This window comes from Lutra lutra, chromosome 10 (genome assembly GCF_902655055.1).
Source record: "Lutra lutra chromosome 10, mLutLut1.2, whole genome shotgun sequence".
Classification (NCBI taxonomy): Eukaryota; Metazoa; Chordata; class Mammalia; order Carnivora; family Mustelidae; genus Lutra; species Lutra lutra.
The window spans coordinates 101,754,777-101,779,497 of NC_062287.1; the positions used below are offsets into that span (position 1 = coordinate 101,754,777).

Below are 24,721 nucleotides of genomic sequence, written 5' to 3' on the forward strand. Positions count from 1 at the left end.
CTTCAGGACATTTTGTGATGGGGCACCTGGGTTCCTCCAGCACACTGAATGACCTGTCCCCAAGGGCAGGTAGACCTTCTCCAGGGGGACTACGCACAGCCCACTCTAGCCAAGCCCTAAGCTCTGTGAGGAAACTACTTCAGTTGGGGGAGGGGGCTTGTTTCCATCAGAACACTGCTTTTAAAAAATGTTCAGAAAGGCCAACAAAGGACCCAGTCCCTTTAAATCCAGGCGGCAGCACCTTGTTAAAGAAAAATAATAAAGAATTGAGGGAGCTTTGAAGAAGAGTAAATTGGCATTCTGACTAGGGGGCCTCCGACAAGGCCTAAGGACCAACTCCTGTCACCCAGGTAACGAGGTCCTGATCAGAGGCCACCTCCGAGGTGGAGAGAAGGGGCTCCAGCCACCCCTCCCCCCAGGGTTTTGTTCTTTCCTTCCATTTTAGCCTCCCTGGAGAAGAGGCTGAGGAGAAAGGCCGGAGAGCCCAAGCCACCAGTGGGTCCTCTTTCCTGGTCAGCTCTCTCAGTGGCAGATGAGAATGGTGGTGAGAGATGAAAATGTGGACAGGGGTAGAGTGCTGGGAGCTGGGAGCTCTTGCCGCTCGTCTGAGCTGCTGCGTGGCCTGAAGGGGGAGCCGGAAACGTCCTGGAGGGCATCTGACTGAATGAGAAGACTGTGCTCTCCACACACACCCCCGCCCCGCCTTCTCTCTCAAAATAAATAAATAAATCCCTAAAAGCCTGAGCCAGGTTTGAATCCCAGATGAATCCTAAACCAAGCAGGCAAATCCAGGGATGAAATGTAAGCGATGGCAGAATCCAGTGGGTTTGGATAGGAAGCGTCAAAGCAGCCCTAGTCACAATGTTTTCTTTTTCAAAAGAGATTTTCTTGTTTAAGATTTCATCTTTAAGTGATCTCTACCCCCAACGTGGGGCTAGAGCTCACAACCCTGAGATCAGGAGTCATGCACTCCTCCGACTGAGCCAACCAGGTGCCCCCTCTATTTGCAATATTTTAAAATTTTTACAAAAAGATCATTTTTGTGCCCTCTACAGGTTAATGTAGGCAACAGAGGTTAATGTTTAAAATGTCTTATCTGTTTAAGGAAGTGGCATTTTTAGTAAGAAAATGAGGATAACCTGGGGCTAGCAGTCAGGAGGAAAGCAGGACTGGAGAATATTGGGGTGGGGGTGGATGGGATGGGGGAAATAAAGAAAATGCCTTGGCCTTGAATTGTTAATGGGCTCCTGGCACAGCTGCGTCTCTGGAATTTGGGGGAGGGCTTGCTCTCCCCCCTCCCCACGTCATATCTTTGTTTCTTTCCCTCCAGTCTTATCAGCTCTTTAAAGGAGGTAACAGGAATCACCAGCCTCGGGAGGCAGCTGCCAGAAAGAAGTGACTGTCAGGATGGGTGTGTAGGAGAAAAGAGGGGCTAGAAGGCCTGATGCGACAATTTAGTCTGCGTCCTTGATGGCGCATATCAAAGGACCTTGGTCATTCAGTCATTCCACAATTATCTACTGAGCGTCTGCTGTGGGGCAGGTGGGAGACTGAAAGGAAGTAACATGGGCTAGAAATGGAATAGGAGCCTTTCACAAGACAGGCCAGAATTCTGACTGAAGAGCAAGGACACCTTCATGTGTACCCCACATTCACCCCCAGCCTCAGCAGACGTTAGCAGGTGACACCGGTGTGCAGTCGGTAGGCTTCTTTTCAAACCCGCTCTTCCTGTCCTGGGTCATCTTCTTCCTTTCACTCTTCCAGATGAAGGATGGAGAGGGGTCAGAAAGGTGGAATTGTTAGGGACCAATGACTGGCAATCCCAGATTGCCTCTAACTGGGTGAAGAGCTTGTACTGAGCTCACTTCCAAGTAACTGACGACTTTGAGATGAAGATTCGTATGTTCCACTGACTGAGCCAGCCAGGTGCTCCCAAGATACAAAATCTTAAAAAACAAAACAAAACAAGACACCCAGCTGGTCTTGCTGCATAAAAAGAAGAAAGGGGAAGCTAGGCACACACACACAAATTTTTTTAAAGTTTTATTTATTATTTTAGAGAGCATGTGTGCATGAGCAGGGGGAGGAGCAGAGGGAGAGAGAGAAACTCAAGCAGACCCTGCACTGAACTCAGAGCCCAGCATGGGGCTTGATCCCAGGACTCTGAGATCATGACCCGAGCTGAAATCAAGAGTCGGACACCCAACCAACTGAGCTGCCTTGGTGGCCCAAAAATTATTTTTATTATTTTTTTTAAAGATTTCATTTATTTATTTGCCACACGGAGAGAGAAACCACAAGTAGGCAGAGAGGGGGAGGGGAAGCAGGCTCTCTGATGAGCAGAGAGCCCGATGCAGGACTCGATCCCAGGACCATGAGATCATGACCTGAGCTGAAGGCAGAGGCTTAACCCACTGAGCCACCCAGGCGCCCCCAAAATTATTTTTAATGAGGCAGATTGAACTACAATATAACCTGTTTTAACAGCATAAAATCAACAGCATAAAGTTTATCAAATAGGAACAAAATGAGCAAAGACAAGTGGAATACAACTACAGAGAAAAATATAAACCATATTGAGAGATAAAGAAGGTACAAAGACTGGAAAGCTGTAATATATTGATTAATTGAAAGAGTTGTCAATTCACCCCCCCCCAAAGAATCTACAGAAGTAAAGTAATACCGGTCAAAATCCCAACGGATTTTCTGTTTGTTTTATTTTGTGGAACCTGACAAGCCGATTCTCAAGAGAGATGCAGGGTTCACAAAGTGCAAAGACATTTTTTTTTTTTAAAGCAAAGACATTTCTGAAGAAGAAAGTGGAGGGATGTGGTCTACCAGATATCACAACTTAAAAATGATATTGTCACAGTCTGATATTCACACATCCACAGAGAGAAAACAAAGTTGTATTCCTACTTCACACCATACCAAGAAAGGGGGCGGGCGGGGATGCTGGCTGGCTCAGTCAGTGGAACATGTGACTGACTTTTGATCTCAGGGTTGTGAGTTCAAGCTCCACACTGGGTGTACGGATTACCTAAAAATAAAATCTTCTAAAAAAAAGTTTAGATAGGGGCGCCTGGGTGGCTCAATGGGTTAAAGCCTCTGCCTTCGGCTCAGGTCATGATCCCAAGGTCCTGGGATCGAGCCCCACATCGGGCTCTCTGCTTAGCGGGGAGCCTGCTTCCCTTCCTCTCTCTCTGCCTGCCTCTGTGCCTACTTGTGTCTACTACTACTGTCTGTCCAATGGATAAATAAAATCTAAAAAAAAAAAAAGTTTAGATAACAAAACCAGAGAATCCATTCTTAGCCCCAGATAGAAAAGTTTTATGAACAAATGCAAAATCACACTAATCATAAAGGAAAAGAGTAATACATTTTATCGTACTATAATGAAGAATTTTCATTAAAACCCAGGATGGATAGAATGAAAAGAAGGACTGCAGGCTAGAATGTATTTGCAACATGTATAACTGAAAGAAGACTTGTATCCCCAAGAACTCCTAAATCAAAAGAAAAAGCTTAATAGAAAAATGGGCAGTTATTAGTTAGAATGAACCAACAGTGAGGACAGCCAAGTCCCAAATCTCAGTGCCTTATAGGATTGCAGGTGTGGAACTGTATTTCTTGCTCACGTAAAGTCCAAAATTAATATTCCTGATCAGAGGACGTTCTGCTCCACAAAGTCACCCAAATCCCCCCAAATGATAGACACTCAACTGTCATTGACAAGTGGCCTCTGAAGTCATCCTGGACATGAGCGTCCAGCCAGAAGAACCGGGAGAAAAGGGAGTCTCATGCTGGGGGATCTGTCAAGGCCAGGCCTAGGCTCTCACCCCGTCCACCTGCATTCCATGAGCTCACAGGCCTGCAAGGGAAGCAGGGAAATGTGGTCTACCTGTATGGCCAGAAGAAGAAAGAAACAACTTTGATGGAGGCGTCTGGGTGGCTCAGTCGGTTAAGTGTCTGTCTTCAGCTCAGGTCCTGATGCAGGGTCCTGTAATGGAGCCCTCCATTAGGCTTCCTGCTCTGCAAGGAGTCTGCTTCTCCCTTTGCCCCTCACCCACTGCTTGTGCTCTCTCTCTCTCAAATAAGTAAATAAAATCTTAGAGAAAAAAAAAGAAAGAAACAACTTTGAATGCCCCAAGGTATTTCACCAAAGAAAATGTCCAAACGGACAACGAGCCTGAAAAAGCACTCAATCTCATTAGTAATCAAGAAAATCAAAATGAGGGACACCTGGCTTGCTCAGTTGGTGGAGTGTGCGACTCTTGATCTTGGGGTTGTGAGTTCAACCCCCATGTAGGCCCAGCATGGAGCCTACTTTAAAAAAAAAAAAAACTTAAAAAATAAAATAAAGAGAAGTAAGGAACTGGTGACCTTCTCATTTGGGTCACAGCTTTGTGTAGGGAATAGAGGTGTGATTAAGAGGGGAACAGGATGCTTCTGGCCTACCAGCCACATTTCTATTTCTTGAACTGGGTAGTGAGCAGTGGATGCAAACTTTATAATCTTTTGTTAAATTATATATTTGTTTTATATAATTTTCATTATAAATTATATGTCACTATAGTTTTGTTTCTAACCTTACAAATGCAAAGACTAGAGGCAGCCCTGGCAGATTCTTAGCATCTCATTGGGGACGAAAACAAAAGTCTGGGGCCTATAGGAATGCTCAAGAAACAAACCCACCCTTTAGGTAGAATTCCATCTGTGAACAACGAGTTTATGACCATTCTAATGCGAAAGAAAAATGATGCTTTTTCTGGAACGTTAGGAGAAATCAGTCATCACCCTTCAAAAGCTGCTAGTAAGAATCTAACCACAAGCACTGTCATTTTCAAACAACTTTTAGGTGCCTCTCAAACCTATCTTAACTTCATCCTCAGAGTGACCCTGCGGGAGAGACTGCACAAACCCTATGTCAGATTTGGAACACTGACTCCTCCCAGAAGTTCCCGTGGATAGTTAATAAGCAGAACAGCAGGTTGTTTTTTTTTTTTTTAATTTATTTATTTGACAGACAGAGATCACAAGTAGGCAGAGAGGCAGACAGAGACAGAGAGGGGGAAGCAGGCTCCGCGCGGAGCAGAGAGCCCTATGCGGGGCTCAATCCCAGGACCCTGGGATCATGACCCGAGCCAAAGGCGGAGGCTTTAACCCACTGAGCCACCCAGGTGCCCCAAGACAAATAAAATCTTAAAAAAAATAAATATCTCATCATCCAAATATGTATCTACGACAAATGGTAATTTTTCTCTGATAGAAGAGTGGCTATACTTTTCTTCCCCAGCATCATGTGTGACAAAGAGGAAGAGGCTTGTGCCTCTGAGTTGCAGACATGGATTTAAATCCTGCTGTTTTGGATTTTAAAAAGACTTTATTTATCTTTTGAGAGAGAGAGAGAGAGAGAGAGAGAGAATGAGTGGGGGAGGGGCAGAGGGAGAGGGAGAGAGAAGCAGACTCCCCATTTAGTGCGGAGCCTGACCTGGGGCTCAGGACTTGATCTCACAACCCCGACATCATGACCTGAGCCAAAATCAAGAGTCAGAAGCTTAACTGACTGAGCCACCCAGGCACCCCTCGATGATGAGATATTTATATGGCTTGTAGGGCAATGGTAATTGCATTTTAGATGTTGAAGCAAAGAACAGTTTTAATCTATCTACCTACCTATCTGTCTATCTACCTACCCCTCTATTTATTTTTAAGTGAGCTTTATGCCCAACATAGGACTTGAACTTGCAACCTTCAGATCAAGAATTGCATGATCTACCGACAGAGGCAGCCAGGTCCCCCAGAACAGTTTTCATTGCCTTTTTTTTTTTAAGTTTTTATTTATTTATTTGAGAGAGAGAATGTGTGCGCACATGCATGAGTGGGGGGAGGGGCAGGGGAAGAGGGAGAAGCAGACTCCCCGCTGAGTGGAGTCCCAGGACCCCAAGATCATGATCTGAGCCAAAGTCAGATGTTTAATTGACTGAGCCACCCAGGCTCCCCACTTCCCAGAACACTTTTTAACTGGGTAAGTGACCATATGGGCTTCATGCCCAACTAAAGCAGGACTAGGATGTTGGCTCCCTGTTCCCTGTCAGACACAGTTAAATGAGGGATGGTAAGTCCACTTGGCATCCCGGGGACAGGGGAGGCACTGGGGCAGTGCATGGAAACAGAAGCAGCAGGTCAAAATGAGAAATCACAGTCGGAAGAGTACCAAACTGACAGCTGAGCCAATCATCCAAACCTTGGTCTTCTATCCCAAGAGGTGGCAACAGAGAGCTGGAGTCAAAGGTTAGAGACAGAAATGTAGCAGTCAGACTACTAGTTAAGCTGCTGAGTAGTAACAAGTGTAAAGGTGCGCGGGCAAGACAGTGCTTTCTGGAACCAACATGCAGTCAGGGGGATTGGGAATCAACCCATTTGTCCTGCAGCATAAGATCCAAAAATAGTGTGTGATACATCCGTACAGTGAAGTACCAGGCAGTCATTCAGGAGAATAGGTACAGCTACCAGTAATGACATGGAACAAAGCCCATGGTACTTGAGGCGCCTGGGTGGCTCAGTGGGTTAAAGCCTCTGCCTTCAGCTCAGATCATGGTCCCAGGGTCCTGGGATGGAGCCCCGCATCGGGCTCTCTGCTCAGCGGGGAGTCTGCTTCCCTTCCTCTCTCTCTCTGCCTGCCTTTCTGCCTACGTGTGATCTCTGTCTGTCAAATAAATAAATAAATCTAAAAAAAAAAAAAAAGCCCATGATACTTAACTAAGAAAAGAAATTAGGGAGCAGTAATCATTACACATTTGGAATAAAATATATATGTTTTAATATATTATATATTAATATTTATTTAATAATATAATTTAATAATTATATATATTAATTATATATATTAAATATATTTTTTTCAAGAAGGCCTAGTGTGGAGCCCAGAGTGGAGCTCAAAACTCACAACCTGAGATCAAGATGTGACTGGGATCAAAAGTTGAACACTTAACCGACTGAGCTACCCAGGAACCCTCCCGCCCCCCAACCAGGAGTGCTAATATTGAGAAGATGGTCTTTGGGAGAAAGGTCCCATGAATGAAGACTCACCGACCCAGCATGGCTCAGTCCTTGAAATGGTAGGCAGGAAAGAGCCCGTGTGGGACCAGCTGAGAAAGATTAAGGAGAGCACCTGCAGTAGGAACCCCTCCCCCACCACCTGCCATGGCGGCCACACCTGTGCCTTCCTGCAGAGAGGACTGTGTTTGTAGGAAATACCAGGCAAGGGTCAGTCAATGGTCCACCTTTACTTTCAAGGCATCAATAACCCCACAAAAGGGAAAGCCACCATACAGGTTTCAAAATGGTAGAAACATCATTCTCACACATAGTAAACAGCAAGAATATTAAGGAGACAAACATCCGGATGACAAAGCTGGTTCAAAGGAAGATGCAGCGGGTGCCTGGGTCGCTCAGTCCATTAAGTGTCTGCCTTGGGCTCAGGTCATGATCTCAGGGTTCTGGGATTGAGCCTGGGGTTGCCCCCTGCTCAGAGGGAAGTCTGCTTCTCCCTCTCCCTCTGACCCTCCCCGCAGCTAGTGTGTGCACACACACACACTCTCTCAAATAAATAAATAAAATCTTTTTTAAAAAACCACAAAAAACAAAGAAGGATGCAAAAAACTGTGTGTGTGTGTGTGCGCACGTGCACTCAGTGAAAAAGAGAATTCTGGAAGAACATGGCTAAGTTAGCAGCAGAACTGGCTACTGCCTTATAATGCAAAAAGACCCCAACCTTTGGGGTTATCATTATTGTCTCTTCCAAATGTTTCTATTTTACCTTCATTAATAGCAGACAGAAAACTTGTGTGTCTTATCCATTTGGGCAGGTCAGCATCTGACATTACAGACAATGGGCCCTGATCACAGTAAATAAGAAGACAGAGTGACCCTTCTTCCCTTCCAGTGGTATTTCTCAGCAGGGTTCTGAAGAGAGGCTGAAGCCCTAATGCCCGGCACATTCGTGTACTGTCTATGGGGGAACTAAGAAAACAGTCACTCGAACAGTTCCCCATGATCTGAGAATAAGATGACCCTGATTCTTCTGCCCTATTTCCAAGTTTTGGATCACTTTTCTTCAGAGGAGGAACTACAGGTGTATAGATTTTGAGAAAGAGTCCACCCACAGTAATTCATACTTTTACTATCTGAGGACCCGCCTGACGAAAAACACTCAAAGCCTGATAAAATACTCTCAGGGCAGAAGGAGCTTTAATGAGAACTTGGACCTCCTCCAAGAAGCCCACAGTGGCAGAAGCCACGTACACGTCCTACAGGGGGAAGAGGTCCCCACCATCAGGGAAGGTTCTCAAGGCAGAGAAACCCTAGACCTGCCTCCAGGGTTGAGGGAAGGACTTAATTCACAACCCTAAGCTGACTGACTTTCAGAACACCCATACTAGTGAGAAATTCTGCAAACCTCCTGATTGTGTCAACCTGAGGCCATTCGCGTTGGGGGAAAATGCTGATGTCCGTGGCCTCAGTACTAGCTTCCTCAGCCAGGAGAGTCTCCAAAAAACAGAGACATCCTCTAAATGTCCAGAGTGGCCATCTTCAGTAAGATGGTGGAACGAGACAGCCCCAAAGGCCAGGGAAACCTCTCCATTGGGTCTTGTCCACCATGAGATGGGTCCACAGACCACCACACTCCTATAGCTGGCTAGAGGACATTCACTCTGATGCCTGCTTCAGGTCAGTCATTTACAGGGGTTCATACAGGACTGGTGGCTCAGACCCACTTGACCCACAGCCCGGCTCTTCACTTACTGCTAGGTGATGTTGGGTGGACCAATTAATGCCTATGAGTCTCTCTCTTTTTTAAATTCAAGAGGAGATTATTATTAGCACCCATTTCATAGTTGTCATGAGAATTACTAAGGATGAAGGACGCTGCTTTCCACCACCTTCTTTTTGTTGGGCTGGCCCATTTCCCAGAATCCACAAACTCAGTGATCCTTCCAGGCCCCCAGCTTAGGCCTGGGCTTGGGGAAGTGGCACTGTGTGTGTCTCTGTGCCGAAGGAACTTCCCCATGGCTCAGAAGGTTCCCAGGTCGGCACAGGGAATGGAGCACTGGCAAAGCTGGTGCAGAGTTTCTGTGGATCCTTTCCAGTGATCCCCAAGGAGACACACACCTTTTCTATCCTCTGTCCTTGGTCAGGCCCATCAAACAGCAGTTCTGAAGCTAACTTTCCTGACTGTTCCAAACAGGACAGGCCCAGCAGTGAGATGATCATAGGACTCTAGAGCTATAATATTATTATATTATATCATCAGACACTTCCTTGCTTTGCAAAGGAGGTAAGGTTGCCAGATTTAGTAGATAAGATGCAGAATGCCCAGTTCATTGGGAATTTCAGCTAAATGAGAAAAAAGATTTTAACCCATGTCCCAGTATTGCATGGGACATCCTTCCAAAGAATTTTTGTTGTTGTTGATCTGAAATTCACATTTAACTGGGCTTCCTGTATTTTATCTGGCAACCCTGTGAAGCGAGTTAGGTGCTAAGGGGGAAACAACTTAGGGTCATGCATCTAGCCAGGCCTCAAAGCTAGGTCTGCTGGCTCCCAGCCACGGCCCCCCACACCCACAGCATCTGCCCCAGCTGCGGCTTTTCACATGAAGGGGAAAGCTTGATGGGCTGGGTGCCTCAGACGCTTTCTGCTTCACAAAGGGATAACTACTGGCTGGGAGTCTCCAACAGGAGAAACAGAACACCCACACAGCGCAGGGAAGAGCGGGGTGGAGGTTAGGACTCCAGGCCATTTAGGTCCCAGTCCCGGCTGTTTTCCAAGGGAGGGTGATCACCCACCAGACGTTTAACTGCTTTAAGGCCCAGGTTTTTTAACTATCAAATGGGCGCAATGGGACCTGTTTCCAAAGGGTCACTTTGAGGATTAGCTGAGCAGAGCAATTCCCGAAAAGCCGGCTGCTTGTCACCTACAGAGCACATTTTGGATCTCCCCAGTTTTTATCAGAACCCATGACGACGGAAGAGGAGCTTCGGTGCCTTGGAGCTGAGAAGTTCTACCTAAGCTTCCCCACACCCCGGGGGCCGAGGGGCTCGGGCTGAATTCAGGCCCGGCCCACAAAGGCCCGACGGAGGGGTCCGGCCCATCCTCATTTACGGGAACTCACATCAGCGATCAATCATCCTTAATTTGTAACCGGGCAGTGTCCCGAGCCAGCCAATAGCCAAGACCGACCCCACCGCACACCCCACCTCCTTGACCCTGTGGGACTGTCCGCGCACTCTGCGCTGAAGTTGTCCAGCCACCGAGAGTTTGGAGCAGGTTTGGTGATAGGGTGAGGGTGGGGGCTTTGGGAGTGGGGTGTCCTCATCTCCTACTTTCCCTCCCCGAGTTTCCTGCCCCCCCCCCTTCTATCTCTGAAGTTTCTTTAGGCTTGCTTCCACCAAAGACTTCTGTCCTACCCTCCGCCCCCACGTGCCCCTCCTCCCTGGGTGCCCCCGCTCCCGCCCGTGCTGTGGTGCCCAGCCCCCTCTGGACCTCCCCTGCCCCCGCTGCCTCTGGGCGTCATTGTTAGACTGAAGCAGGACTCTCTGGGTGTAACAGATGGATGGAGACCCGGGCTTGGGAGGGGGAAGGAAGGGCCAGCGGGTGCCGGGAAAGGGAAGCAGTTCGGGGAAAACAAATAGGGGGAGGAGCCTGGGAGAAGGTGGGCGGGGGAAGAGGAGGAGGAGGGAATTCGCGCTTGGGGGCTAAGTCCCGGAATGGAATGGGGGCGGGCCCAGGGTGGTGGCTGGAGACCCGGGAGTGAAGTGGAGGCCCCTAGGACCCCAGGACTCGGCGCTGACAACGTTGCCGGCTGGCTCCGCAGGTCCGGGCTGACGCCGCCGCCCAGATGGCCTCCAGGCTGACCACGCTGACCCTCCTGCTGCTGTTGCTGCTGGCTGGGGTGAGTGACCCCTTTGAGGGGGGCTGAGGATTAACCGTTGTGGGCCCGGAGAAGGAGGAGAGCGCCTCTTGGGATCAGCAAGTGTGGTCCTTGCACCGGGGTTCAGAGAGAGCGAGGCAAGAACCGGGTTCTAATCCCGGCCCGCTGCCCAGCAGTTAGGGTGGCCTTGAGCAAGTCGCTTCTCCGAACCTACCTGTACTGGTTTATAAAGTGGAGAATAAGGCGGAAGGGTCAGAGAGAGCCAGGAGATGGACAGCATTCTGTGATCCAAGAGCAAGGGGTTGCTGCTGAGCTGTGCGGTGGGGCCCTGGCTGCCGAGACCTAAGTCCTTCCTGGGCTGCACCTGTCAAAACGCCAGGAAAGGCAGCTGACTCCTGGGTCTGGGTGGAGGGTTGGGGGAGGATCCCAGTGAGAGGTCCCAGCGGCTTGGGAGACAGGAGGAATGTGGACTCCTGCTTTGATTGTCTATTGAGGGTAGTGTATGGAAGTTGGCATGGGGAATGCCCTTAGAGAATCTGTAGGTGCTGCGGTGGTTAGCGAGGGATCTAGAATCAGAGTCAGACAAGCAGCTTCTGGGAAACCCTGAGCTTGTTACTATCTCAGCCTTGGTTTCTTTTATCAGTGAAATGGGATAATACGTGTTTTCTCAACCCAGAAACCATGACATTTGGGGGGTGGAAAATTCATTATGAGGGGCTATCCTGTGCATTGTAGGATGTTTTGCCCTACCCCGGTTTCTCCCCACTAGATGCCATTAACATCTCTGCCCTACCCCCAATTCCCTTCCCTTTCCTGTGATAACCAAAAATGCCTCCAGGCATTGCCAAAAGTCTCCAGGGATTAAGATTGTCTCTGATTGAGAGCCACTGGTCTATACTATTTCTTCCTCCTTCCTTCCTCCCATCCCCTTCTGACTCACCCTTCCTTCCTTCTGTCCACCTTCCTTCCATCCTTCCTTCTTTCCTTCCTTCCTTCCAGAATGCTGATGGTTTCCTATAATGGCTTGCCACCCACAGTTGGAAAAACCACTGTTCTCATGCAGAGGTCAGAAGCTCAAATCTCTCTACTGGCCTGGCAGGTGAGCCAAGACAGGCAGACACTTAAAGAAATTGCAAGAACACAAATAAATGGCAATGGACTCTCAGCTCCGAAGTCTGGGAAACAGCTGTCCTTATGGCAGCAATTCCTCAGTGATAACAGAGTCCCTGCCCGCCCCTTACCTCTGCCTCAACCCGCATTGGCTCCTGCATTGCCCCTTCTCCAGAGGAACTAGTGGGTGGCAGCTTCAGGGCAGGTCCCTTACCCGCCAGGCTCTCCCAGGAATCAGTCTCTGGTACAGGACTTTTTCCAAATCCACACCTTTCCTTCCTGCTTTGAGTGTGAGTGCTTTGAGAGTTTTTGACTGTGCTTTATGGTAGGAAAAATGAAACTCAGTTTCTTGAATCACAGGTTAGAGCCTCCTCAAATCCGAATGTTACTAGCCCCAGCTCCACGGCAGAGAGCCGGCGAGAGGAAAGTGAAGGACAGATCTTGGAGGGAGAGATCACCAAGAATCCACCCACCGAACACACCGTGGGCTCTTCCACCTTGTCGCCAACCAACTCAACCATCGTAACAGCCAACACCACTCTTACAGCCACCACTGAACCCTTCATCCAGTCCACTATTCCACCCATCCAGCCCACGACTGTGCCCCTCTGCCCAGAGCCTGTCACTTCCTGCTCTGAGTTGAAGACTCCCTGGGCAGAGTCTGAGTTGAGGGAGGCTTTGATAGACTTCTCTGTGAAGCTCTACCATGCCTTCTCAGCAACGAAGAAGGCAGAGACCAACATGGCCTTTTCTCCGTTCAGCATTGCCAGCCTCCTAACCCAGGTCCTGCTTGGTAAGAACCTAAGTTCTCTCCAAGTTGTATGTTGGACCCTCCAATGAGGGTCCCCAACCCAGATGCCTACAAAGCCATGCCTTGGGGGGAAGGCTATAAACCTGGGCTCCTTTGGGGGGGGGGTGAGCATTCATTTATTCCTTCACTTAACAGTGATTGAACAGGCTCTCTTGCTTACAAAACCCCATGGACTACACGGGAACATATAAAACAGGGTCCCAGTCCTCAGCCGTGTGTCAGGGTAAGGCAGCAAGGAAGATGAAACCATAAGCGATAGACAGAGAGTAAAGTCCTACTAATGCTGCTTACTGGCTGTGTGACCTTGGCAGGTTACTTAACTTCTCTGAGCCTGAGTCCTCAGGTGTGAAATGGAGGTGGTTATACTTACTTCAAAAAAAAAAACTAGGGGAGCCTGGGCGGCTTAGTGGGTTAAACCTCTACCTTTGGCTCAGATCATGATTTCAGGGTCCTGGGATCGAGCCCCACATCAGGCTCTCTGCTCACCAGGGAACCTACTTCCCACCCCCCTGCGATCCCCCACCTGCTTCTCTGCCTACTTGTGATCTCTCTCACAATAAATAAATAAAATTCTTAAGAAGAAAGGAAGGAAGGAAGAAAGAAAGAAAGAAAGAAGAGCGTTTAGTGCCTGGCTTAGAGGGAGGTCAAAAAATGTTAATCCCCTGTCTTCCTGAGAGATGTTCCCATGGGATAAAGCTCTACCTACACTCTCCAGTTAGGAACCCCCAAAACTGCCAGGTGTCCCCTGGGAGGCACGTTGCCGTGGATTGACTTCGGCAGATTTCTTTATTGCCTAGAATGTATGGCTCGAATCTTGTCTCCCTTCTCCACTTAACTCTGGGATCCTGAGTAGAGCAGATCACTGACGCTCTTAAACCTCAGTTTCCTCATCTGTAAATAGGGAGAGTAATTACCCTTCTGTGCAAGGGAAGTATTGTGGAGATACAGTGAGCTCATAGGGGAGGAACACTTGTGATGCCTGGAACCAAGTAAGCGCTCCACGAGTTGTTTCTGTTACCACAGGAGGGATGGGCACAATAGATATTTGATAATGAATAACTGAAGGGGTATTGACTCTCCATGCTCTTTTGTGATCCTCTGATTTCTCCTCTTCACGGTGAGCTAGTGTGAACCTGTGTAAACCCAAACCAACTCAACCGTCGTGTGAAACAGCAAATGATTGGACTAGGCTTTCTGGGATGAAATTGGGTAGAAATTTGGGGTTGAAATTGGGTAGAAAACAGGATTCAAAGCCCTGGAAAAGCCTAACTGGGATGATTCATCATCATTCCCCCACCGCTTTCGTTCTGACCTCTGGATTGTCTTCAGAAACAGTCATCCCCGCTCTGATGATTTGTGATCCCCTCCATAGCAGGAAATAACCCCACTCCCCTGACCCATGCCAACCTGGTCCCTCAATCCTTGTCCTAATGACAGGTGTCACGTCCAGTCCTCCAACCCCCTCCTGCCGCTCCCCCCGCCCCGCAATTTTTCCTCATTTCTGCCCTTTGTTGCAGGGGCTGGGAACAGCACCAAGAGAAACCTGGAGAGCCTCCTCTCCTACCCTGAGGACTTTTCCTGTGTCCACCAGGCCCTGAAGGCTTTCACATCCAAAGGCTTCACCGCAGTCTCTCAGATCTTCCACAGCCCAGGTGAGCACCCCGGAAAAGGCCAGCGGCTGCCCAGCAGGACTTTGAGAGGACTCTGAGGAGGACCCGATGCCTCAGAAAGAGGGGAAAGAGGACAGAGGGCATGTTAGAGCTAGGACATCAAGGATGGACTGAAGAACAGGTAAGGGCCTCAGCAGGAATGTCCTTTGGCTCAGGGAGAGCAGGATGGCCCAGACCTTGGGCAAGTCGTTTCCATTCATCAGTGCTTGTTAAAATAAGAATGTCCTTCTGCTTTCATTCATCAGTAGAACCAGAGAGCTCAAGATAAACAGTGTTTTGTTAACCTGGCTCAGAGGAATCTTGAGGCTTCTAGTTTTTGTACTTTTGTGTTCTTTGAATTTCTGGTCATTTACATATATTACATTATTAAGATATAATAAGATTAACAAGCTTCCAAAATGATCTGATACAGGTATTTTCAAATTGTCTTCCCCAGAGCCCTGGGGTTCTGCTGAGCATCTTCAGGAGTCATGATGGGAGCCGAGGGGCATCAGGGAGGCTGAATGGGTGTGGGGGGACCACTTCCTGTGGGAAGCAGATAGAGCCAGGTGGGCTCTGAGCCCTCACCCAGCCTCAACCAGAGCCCTTTTAACCGTGGGCTTCAGACATGACTATTTCAGGACAGTTCTGCTCCTTAAAAAGGTTTGAAAGTTAAAGATCTCGTCTGCTCCCTCTTTATTTTATTTATTTATTTTTAAAAGATTTTATTTGGGGGCGCCTGGGTGGCTCAGTGGGTTAAGCCACTGCCTTCGGCTCAGGTCATGATCTCGGAGTCCTGGGATCGAGCCCCGCATCGGGCTCTCTGCTCAGCGGGGAGCCTGCTTCCTCCTCTCTCTCTGCCTGCCTCTCTGCCTGCTTGTGATCTCTCTGTCAAATAAATAAATAAAATCTTTAAAAAAAAAAAAAAAGATTTTATTTGTCAGAGAGCATAAGCAGGGGGAGCGGCGGGCAGATGGAGAAGCAGGCTCCCTGCTGAGCAGGAAGCCCGATGTGGGGCTTCATCTCAGGACCCTGGGATCATGACCTGAGCAAAAGGAAGACATGAAACCAACTGAGCCACCCAGGTGTCCCTGCCCCCCCTTTTTTAAAAGGAAAAAAAATTTTCCTGTTTTTTTTTTTCAATTATAAAATCAATATCATTCATTGTAGAATACAGAAGACAGGGACGCCTGAGTGGCTCAGTCAGTTAAGCGGCTGCCTTTGGCTCAGGTCGTGATCCCAGGGTCCTGGGGTGGAGAGCCACACAGGGCTCTCTGCTCAGCAGGGAAACTGCTTCTCCCTCTGCCTGCTTCTCTACCTGCTTCTGCTTTCTCTCTTTCTGACAAATAAATAAATAAAATCTTAAAAAACAAACCAGAAAACATAGGGAGGAAGAAGGAGGAGGAGGAGGAGGGGGAGGAACAAAAAACCCACCAGCCTGGTTCTCTTAAAAAAAAAATACCCTCTTTTAGAGATGGGAAAAATCTGTGTCGGAGGTGATCAAGAAACACTGCGTTTACTTATTTGCTAGAAATCAACTTAATCCTCTGTCTTGCTAGATTGCTAGAGAATACAACTGCATATTATCTATGCAGTCCAGGAAAAATTTCTTTCAAACACTGTTTTCTTTAGTGGACTTGACCTTTGGAGAACAAAAGCCAGAAAGTCTTGCCATGAGCTTCCACTGAGGCCAAGAAGCAGAGTGGGTTCCCTGCTGAATTAAGGGAAGAAACCAGGGAAAACATTGGCAAATGGAAGTTAGTATCTGAGTTATTTCTCCAAGCCACAGGTGCACTGCAAGGAGAGACAGCCAAGGCCTAGGAGAGGTCCTGCCCTAAGTCCAGGGCTTGCTTTCTCGGGGCCTCAGTTGCCGTATCTGTAAGAGGAGTGGGCTGGACCCTGGCTCCAACCTGCTGTGCTCGCTGCAGTGAGCTGAAAGCAGTAGGAAACATGCTTCCTCCCATCCTCTTAGAAGGGAGAGAATGTCTGGGGGACTCATGCTTCCCTCTCTCCACCTGCTCCCTTCCCCCAGACCTGGTCATACGGGACGGCTTTGTGAATGCCTCTCAGAGCCTGTATGGCAGCAGCCCCAGAGTCCTAGGAAATGACAGTGATGTCAACACGGAACTCATCAATGCCTGGGTGGCAGAGAAGACCAACCACAAGATCACACGGCTGCTGGAAAGTCTGCCCTCTGACACCCGCCTTGTCCTCCTCAATGCCGTCTACCTGAGTGGTAAGGGAGCCCTGGACCCAGTGGTCTTTCCATCCCGTGTCCTTTCTCTCCTGGCTTCAAAGCCCACCCAACCCCAAATTCTATACCTGTATCCCACTGAGCCCGGCCCACCCCCTTCCAATGGGGCTTTTCAATCCTCTCCATCCTTTCTCACCTGCATTAGAGTGACCCTCTCTCTTCTTCCCTCTAGCCAAGTGGAAGACAACATTTGATCCAAAAAGAACCTCGATGGAGCCCTTTTACCTCAAATCCTCTGTGATAAAAGCGTCGATGATGAACAGCAAGAAATACCCTGTGGCCCATTTCAATGACCCGACCTTGAAGGCCAGGGTATGTTCTCGGCCCTTCCCACTCTTGTCTCAGAGCCTCTGGCGGGTCCTGATGTCTTTCCTGCTATGGCCCCATCGCTTTGGGGTATTACATCCTTACGAATTCATCATTTCTACTCCTTCCATCTGTATTTCTACCCTGTCTTTTGTGCTTCTCCCCTCTCTAGCTTGGCCGAGGCAGGCATTGTTTATTTTAGGCTGGAGAGCAGGATTCTAAAGTTTCTTCATCTCTACCGCGTCAAACGGCCAGAAGTGAGTCTGTTCATCTGTATCTCTTTCCTGTCAACCCACCAGGAGCCCCTGGCGGCTTGGCAAGTCCTGTGTGTATGTGTGCCTGTGTACAGCATGCATGCGTGGGTGTACCCCTGTCTGGGAAGGTGTAGACATGTGTGCATGTATGTGTAGGTGAAGACGCGTGTGCACTTGGTAAATGACTTCTGTTCCTTTGCAGAAATTGAGCAGTAAAATTTCAGCAGATGGGGAGGGAGGGAAGATTGACTTTGGATTCCAGAAGATTTTAGTTATTTCTAGATATATCTAGATATTTCTGCCTTGTTAGGACAGCAAGACACAGATTTAGGAGATAGAAAACATTGGGAGAATACCCAGTGATTTAGTGCCAGGCTTGGTCCACCTTAGGAGGGAGATTTCCCTAACTTCTCCCTCCGCCTGGACCCTTTCTCACTCATATTGTCACGTAACTTGTTCCTTCTGCACTCCTGAGTGTCACGTCAAAGGTCACCTCAATGGAGAGAACTTTCTACTTCTTTTTTTTTTTAAGATTTTATTTATTTATTTGACACGGAGAGGGAGATCACAAGTAGGCAAAAAGGCAGGGGGGGTGGGAAGCAGGCTCCCTGCTGAGCGGAGAGCCCGATCCCAGGACCCTGGATCATGACCTGAGCCAAAAGGCAGAGGCTTGACCCCCTGAGCCACCCAGGAGCCCTGAGAACTTCCTGTTTCTTAAAGTGGCCCCGCCTTACCCTGAAACATTGCCCTGTTTGATTATATTCATGGTACTTCTCATTATCAGATATTAGGTTGTTTATTTGCTTATTTTATTACAATATTGTTTGTCTCCCTGAGATATTGTCTCTCCCCTAGGAACAGAAACCTCACCTGCCTTGTTTCCTATCCCTGGGGGCCCAGAACAGTACCCCAAGTAATAAGTGCTCATTACAGGTTTGCTGAATAAATGAATGAAATCACTGGAGGGTGGTGAAGGGTACAACCCACTTAGGGGTGCCCAGGAGGCTTCAGAGAAAAGGTTACCTCTGACCATTCTGAATCATTCACGCACCTTTCCGCCCACCCATCTATGCCTATCCGATGTAGTTGACCACTCCTAACTAACAGAACCAGAATGGCATGGGTAAGTTTAATGTACTTGATTTTCTTTTGAAGCATGTGAGCTACCCATCAGAGCTGAATGACAGCCCTGCTTGGCCATATCTTCCAAGCCTCAAAGGCCACTGCGAAATAAAAATTAAATTCGAAGGTAGATCAGCTTTCCACCAGCATCTCAATATCCTTCTCTCATTTAATTATCCTATACCTTTTCGCTTCAAAGCATAAAACTAGTATGTCTGATTTCTCTTAAAAATTATAAGCACTATTTGAATAACAGACGCACAGATTACCCTCAGTGTACCCTGATGTTAATGCCGTGGAGTTGGGGGGCATCTGGGGGGCTCAGTCAGTTACACATCTGCCTTTTCAGCTCAGGTCATGATCGCAGGGTCCTGGGATGGAGCCCCGGATAGAGCTCTCTGCTTAGTGGGGAGTGTGCTTCTCCCTCTCCCTCTGCTCTTCCCCCTGCTCATGCTCTCAAGCTCACTCTCTCTCTCAAAAAGGGAATTAAAAAAAAAAATACTATGGAGTTGGTTTACTTTCTCATACCCGTACTTAATTCTGAATCTTTCTGGGACTTAAGAGCATTTACCCAACCAAGGAGGTTAGATTTACCAACTCCGGTATGGTCGGGTTACCAGCTGGAAAAGTCAAGACCGCAACATGGTAACCTTTTGGTCCGAGATTCAAGGTCAGTGCACAGGACCTGTTGGCACTGTTAACATTTTGGATTAGATTATTCTTTGTTAGGAGGATGATTGCTGGCCATTGTGCAGGATTTACCATCATCCCTGTCTTCTTTTTTTTTTAAGATTTTATTTATTTATTTGACAGAGAGAGGGATCACAAGTAGGCAGAGAGGCAGGCAGAGAGAGAGGGAGAAGCAGGCTCCCCGCTGAGCAGAGAGCCCAATGCGGGGCTTGATCCCAGGACCCTGAGATCATGACCTGAGCCAAAGGCAGAGGCTTAACCCACGGAGCCACCCAGGGGTCCCTCATCCCTATCTTCTGTCCACTAGATAACAGCAGCCCTGTGAGTCCCCTCTCCTCCAGTTGTGACAACCAGAAAGTTTCTAGACATTGTCAAGTGTCCACTGGGGCAAATTGAGAACCCCTGTATATTAGACCCATGGGTCCTATACCTGTGTCATACTTTTGTCTGACCACCAATTGGAAGTCCTTTTAATGGCAAGCTTGAAAGGTAGGCTAGGATTGGCTTGTCCATAATCTCAAATGCTATACTAAGACATTTATACTTAATTTTGTAGGCTGTAAAGAATCATCAAAAGTCTTTAAAAGGGGGCGTCTGAGTGGCTCAGTTGGTTAAAGCCTGCCTTCAGCTCAGGTCGGGGTCCTGGGGTCCTGGGATTGAGCCCCATATCGGGCTCTCTGCTTGGCGGGGAGCCTGCTTCCTCCTCTCTGTCTCTCTGCCTACTTGTGATCTCTGTCTGTCAAATAAATAAATAAAATCTTTAAAAAAAAAAAAGTCTTTAAAAGGACCAGGGCCCCTGGTGGGCTTGGTTGGTAGACCATGTGATTCTTGGTCTTGGCATTATAGGTTCAAAACTCCACATTGGGTATAGAGATTACTTAAAAATAAAATCTTTTTTTTTTTTTTTAAAGATTTTATTTATTTACTTGAGAGAGAGAAAGAGAGCACGCGCACAAGTTGTGAGAAGGGCAGAGGGAGAGGGAGGAACAGGCTCCCCGCTGAGCAGGGATCCCAATGTGGGGCTTGATCCTAGGACCCTGGGATCACGACCTGAGCTGAAGGCAGATGCTCAACCAACTGAGCTACCCAGGTGTCCCTGCCTATTACACACTTTATGCACAGCACACTGGAATGGGAAGGAACAGGGTTCAGATAGATCCAATCGCTTGCCTGTATTACCTAGTCAAAAGTAGAGTCAGGGTGCCATCCTCGGCCTGTGTGATCAGAAAGCCATACTCGTTCCTCCGTATCTCATGTGCATGGAATTAGACCAGCACTGTCCACCCAGCTACCATCCCCACTTTGTCATAAAGCTTGGGAGCCCAGGTCCAACTGTGGCTTGTTGTGATAGCATGAACGGTGGCAGCAGACAGAAGATAAGCCTTGGGACTTAGGGGGTGGGACCCAGGAGAAGACGGATAAGGTGCGTCTCTTGTTCTCCAGGTAGGGCAGCTGCAGCTCTCCCACAACTTGAGCTTGGTGATCCTGATGCCTCAGAGCATAAAACACCATCTCGAAGACCTGGAGAAGTCTCTCAACCCCACTGTCTTCAAGGCCATCATGAAGAAGCTGGAGATGAGCAAGTTCCAGCCCACCCTCCTGACGCTGCCCCGCATCAAAGTGAAGAGCAACCAGGACATGCTGACCATCATGGAGAAACTGAGTGAGCCCTAGCAGCTCAGGATTGCTCCTAGGCTGTTGGGTGGGGTGGGGTGGGGTGGGGCTGTCCTTAAAGCGCTATTTAGCTCTCTCTAGAGTATTGTATACACCCGGTAATGTCAGGTCCTGCCTCAGTCCCGTGAGTTACAGGAGAAGGTGCTGTTATCCCATTGGATCCTTGAGGGAAGTGAGACTTAAAATTTACCTGACTTACCCAAGGTCCCCTTGGGCTGGTTAGAAGCAAGCAAGAACACCATCCCAGGTCTCCAGCTTGACTGTTTCCACCGTGGTTCATTGTGACAAAGACACTGGGACAGGTGACCAGGATGGGTCATAGACACTCCATCCCCAGGACCATTCATAACACTCAACCACCCCGCGGGCTGTCTGGATGATACAGTCTGGATCCTTCTGAGTTTGGAGGAGGCAACACTCTATTACCTAACCTTTGGCCTCACTTCCTGATCTTGACCTCATTTTCTGTGATAGAACTTGACTCTCTGATGGGTGAACTGGTTTCCTAGTATATGACAATTACATCCTTGTATATGACCTCATTTGATAAAACATGACCTCTTTCTGATATATGACCTCACTTCTGGGGTCCTTGGAAACTAGGACATCATTTCTCAGGGTTCTTTGGTGGGTAGGGCAAGGCCTCTCACCTTGTCAGAGCAGGTGGTGGTGGGAATGAAGATGGCCCACTGATAGAGGATCCCATGAACTGTACCAGAAGGCACAATATATAATGTGACAAGCAGGGGAGGAGGACAAAGAGAACACTGGGACTTGGGACCAATTCCAAAAATTTAGGACAGATGTCTCCAGTAGCTGAGGCTTTCATGTTGGTCTGTCTTTTCCTTTTTCTTTTAAAGTAATCTCTACACCCAGCATGGGGCTCGAACTCACAACCCTGAGATCAAGAGTTGCGGGCTCCACCGACTGAGCCAGGCAGGTGCCCCTCCTGCTGCTCTTTGACTCTTTGTTTTTGTCTTGGTTATGCTCTAGATTTCTTTGACTTTCTTTACGACCTCAACCTGTGCGGGCTGACCGAGGACATGGATCTTCAGGTTTCCGCGATGCAGCACCAGACCACGCTGGAGCTCACGGAGTCTGGGGTGGAGGCGGCGGCGGCCTCGGTGATTTCTGTGGCCCGCAATTTGCTGGTCTTCGAAGTACAGCAGCCCTTCCTCTTCCTGCTCTGGGACCAGCGGCACAGGTTCCCTGTCTTCATGGGGCGGGTGTATGACCCCCGGGTCTGAGACCCGCAGGGCACCAGGCTAAGGCAAGCTGTCCCCCTCCAGCCTCGCTCTCCCAGGGGCAGCCCTGTCTGGACTGGCCCCATGGCTACCTCCCACCCTAGGTGTCCCCCGCTCTTCAAGTGAAGGGCTCACTTGGGGTCTGGTGAAGGGACCTGCTTCTATCATCCCTTCCCTGTGGCTCCCCAAAGCACTTCTCACAGCTTCCTCTGGTTCAAGTTCACCAGATTGTACAAATAAAATCTGGCAGACCATGACTTCCTCTCTTGCTTAACTTTCAATTTTAGAGGACGGGGACAACCATGGCCCCTGTAAAAGCTAGTATTGCTGTGTAACAAGTCACTCTCAATTTAGTGGTTTAAAATAGCAACCATTTTTTTAAAATACATATATATTATATATATAATATATATATGGTGTTTTTTTAAGGTTTTATTTTATTTGTTTGGCAGAGAGAGATCACAAGTAGGCAGAGAGGCAGGCAGAGAGAGAGGAGGAAGCAGGCTCCCTGCTGAGCAGAGAGCCCGATGCGGGGCTCCATCCCAGGACTCTGAGATCAGGGCCTGAGCCGAAGGCAGAGGCTTTAACCCACTGAGCCACTCAGGCGCCCCAATAGCAACCATTTTTTCCTTCATGTAAGTCTTGGGATTGGCTGAATGGTCTTGCTGACCTCGTTCGACCTGACTGACCTTCCCTGGGCTTCCTCGTGCATCTGTAATAGTTGGGGGTTGGCTGATGTATAATGGCCTCAACTGGGACACCTTGGCTGTCCTCTGCATGACTCCTGCATCCTGCCAGCAGGCTACCCTGCGATGGCAGAGTTCCAAGAAAGGCCTCAGAAAGAAGCTGTCTTTTTTTTTCCCCCAAGATTTTATTTACTTATTTATTTGACAGAGAGGGAGAGCGCACAAACAGGGAGTATGGCAGGCAGAGGGAGAAGGATGAGTAAGCTCCCCGCCGAGTAGGGAGCCCTATGCTGGGCTTGATCCCAGGACCCCAGGATCATGACTCAAGCCCAAGGCATGACATTCAACTGACTAAGCCACCCAGATGCCCCAGAAAGGAGCAGTGTTTTCCATACCTTCGCTTGTATCGAATTTATACCTTTGTCCCATCAGCCAGAGCAGCTCACTTGACTGGACCTAGAGTTGGAATGGAAAGGCACTACAAAGTTACAGATGAGGTCATTAATTGGGGACTATTGTGCCCTGCTTTTTTTGTTGTTGTTGTTAGAGCAATCTCACATATGTGAGTGGGGAAGAGGCAAGGACAGAAGGAGAGAATCTAGAGTTGTCTCCTGCCATGGAGCCCATTGCAGGACTTGATCTCACGACCCTAAGATCATGACCCGAGCGAAAGCAAGAGTCAGATGCCTAACTGATTGAACCACCCAGGTGTCCCAGGGCCATGCATTCACTGCAGTCCGTGTGTCCCTTGTCTGCACCGACTATGACCGAAACAGCAGGCGTTAATGTCAGGAACTTACACAGGCAGCCTGTCACGAGCCTTGCAGACCTTTACTCCTTGCCTCTGCGTCACATGGAAAACTCGGCGAGGGGAAGTCTTGCTCAAAGTCACGCAGTTGGGAAATGGCAGAACGGGGATGTGAAAGCATGTGTTTGACTCTGAAGTTCAGAGCCACGCTCTTCTATCTCTCTGCCCTTCTGTCTGAAAAATCTGGCTTAAATACCTGATTGATTTGTTCACTGAGTGCCTAGGGTTGCAATGGGCATGACGCCAAGCAGCAGAGGTGCAAAGAGGACTTAACCCCACTTCCTGCCTTCACAACCTACAGCTTGATGGCACAAATAGGAAGATAGGTTTTATTTGTTTTAGTATTTTTTTAAGTTTTTTTTTTCCTGTAATCTCTACACCCAACATAGGGCTCAAACTCGCAACCCCAAGATCAAGAGTCGCGCGCTCCGGCTGAGCCAGCCAGGTGCTGCCTGTGTGTTCTTTTCATCTCTGAAGGTGTCTCAGTGTATTCTCATTTCTAGCTTCTGCCCTTCAACTCACCGATGTTCCCTCCAATTTGTAGCCCTTCTACCTCCCTCTTTCCCTTTCTCTGCCTTCTCATCCCATTTTGGTCTCGGTCCCCTGTCCCTAATCCCCGAAGGACTGTGTCTGCACCGGCCCCCCCTTTCCCCTCCTGCTGTTACAGTGTTGTCAACCCAGACATGAGGACAGATTTCTGAATGTCGCCCTGCTCCACGGATCTCCATCAAGCATGTGCTGTGCAGGAAGATTTGATGTGCCCATAGGGTCTTAACTCCGGTCAAGCTAGTCCTGCCTGAGCTGTGTCTGAAGGGCCTGTGATCTCCTAAGGACATCAGAGCCTCCAGGATGTGGGCTTGCATGACCACTGCCTGCCACTAGGGACTTAAGCTGCTTGGAGAATCTGGCTTCCCCAACCACACTCTCAAGGAATACCCTGGTGAAAAGGAGAAACTGAGGCATGGGGAGGGTGGCAATGCAAAACCTGAGCTAGCTGGGGACTGCAACGGGGCTCACCGCTCTCTCCCTTCAGGCTGGCTCCCCTCGCTATGGCCTGGGACTGAATGCAGCGTGAGGTGACATGAGCTTCAGTAAGCGCTGGTGGGACTGGCGTCATGATAGGTTCTGAACAGCAAGCACGTTCCTTGCCAGGAGCCCAAACTGGTCAGTGTACTCT

The 24,721-nt window shown here is 48.6% G+C and overlaps 1 protein-coding gene across 1 annotated transcript; it reads left to right on the plus strand.

Moving 5' to 3' along the window:
* Positions 1–10,206: 10,206 nt before the first annotated feature.
* SERPING1 (serpin family G member 1) lies at positions 10,207–22,307 on the plus strand. The gene is made up of 8 exons (XM_047693231.1): positions 10,207–10,332; positions 10,880–10,957; positions 12,407–12,839; positions 14,375–14,509; positions 16,539–16,742; positions 16,933–17,072; positions 20,576–20,795; positions 21,800–22,307. Exons 2-8 carry the CDS (start codon positions 10,904–10,906, stop codon positions 22,051–22,053), a joined length of 1,440 nt encoding a protein of 479 aa, XP_047549187.1. The 5' UTR covers positions 10,207–10,332; positions 10,880–10,903; the 3' UTR covers positions 22,054–22,307.
* Positions 22,308–24,721: the final 2,414 nt, after the last annotated feature.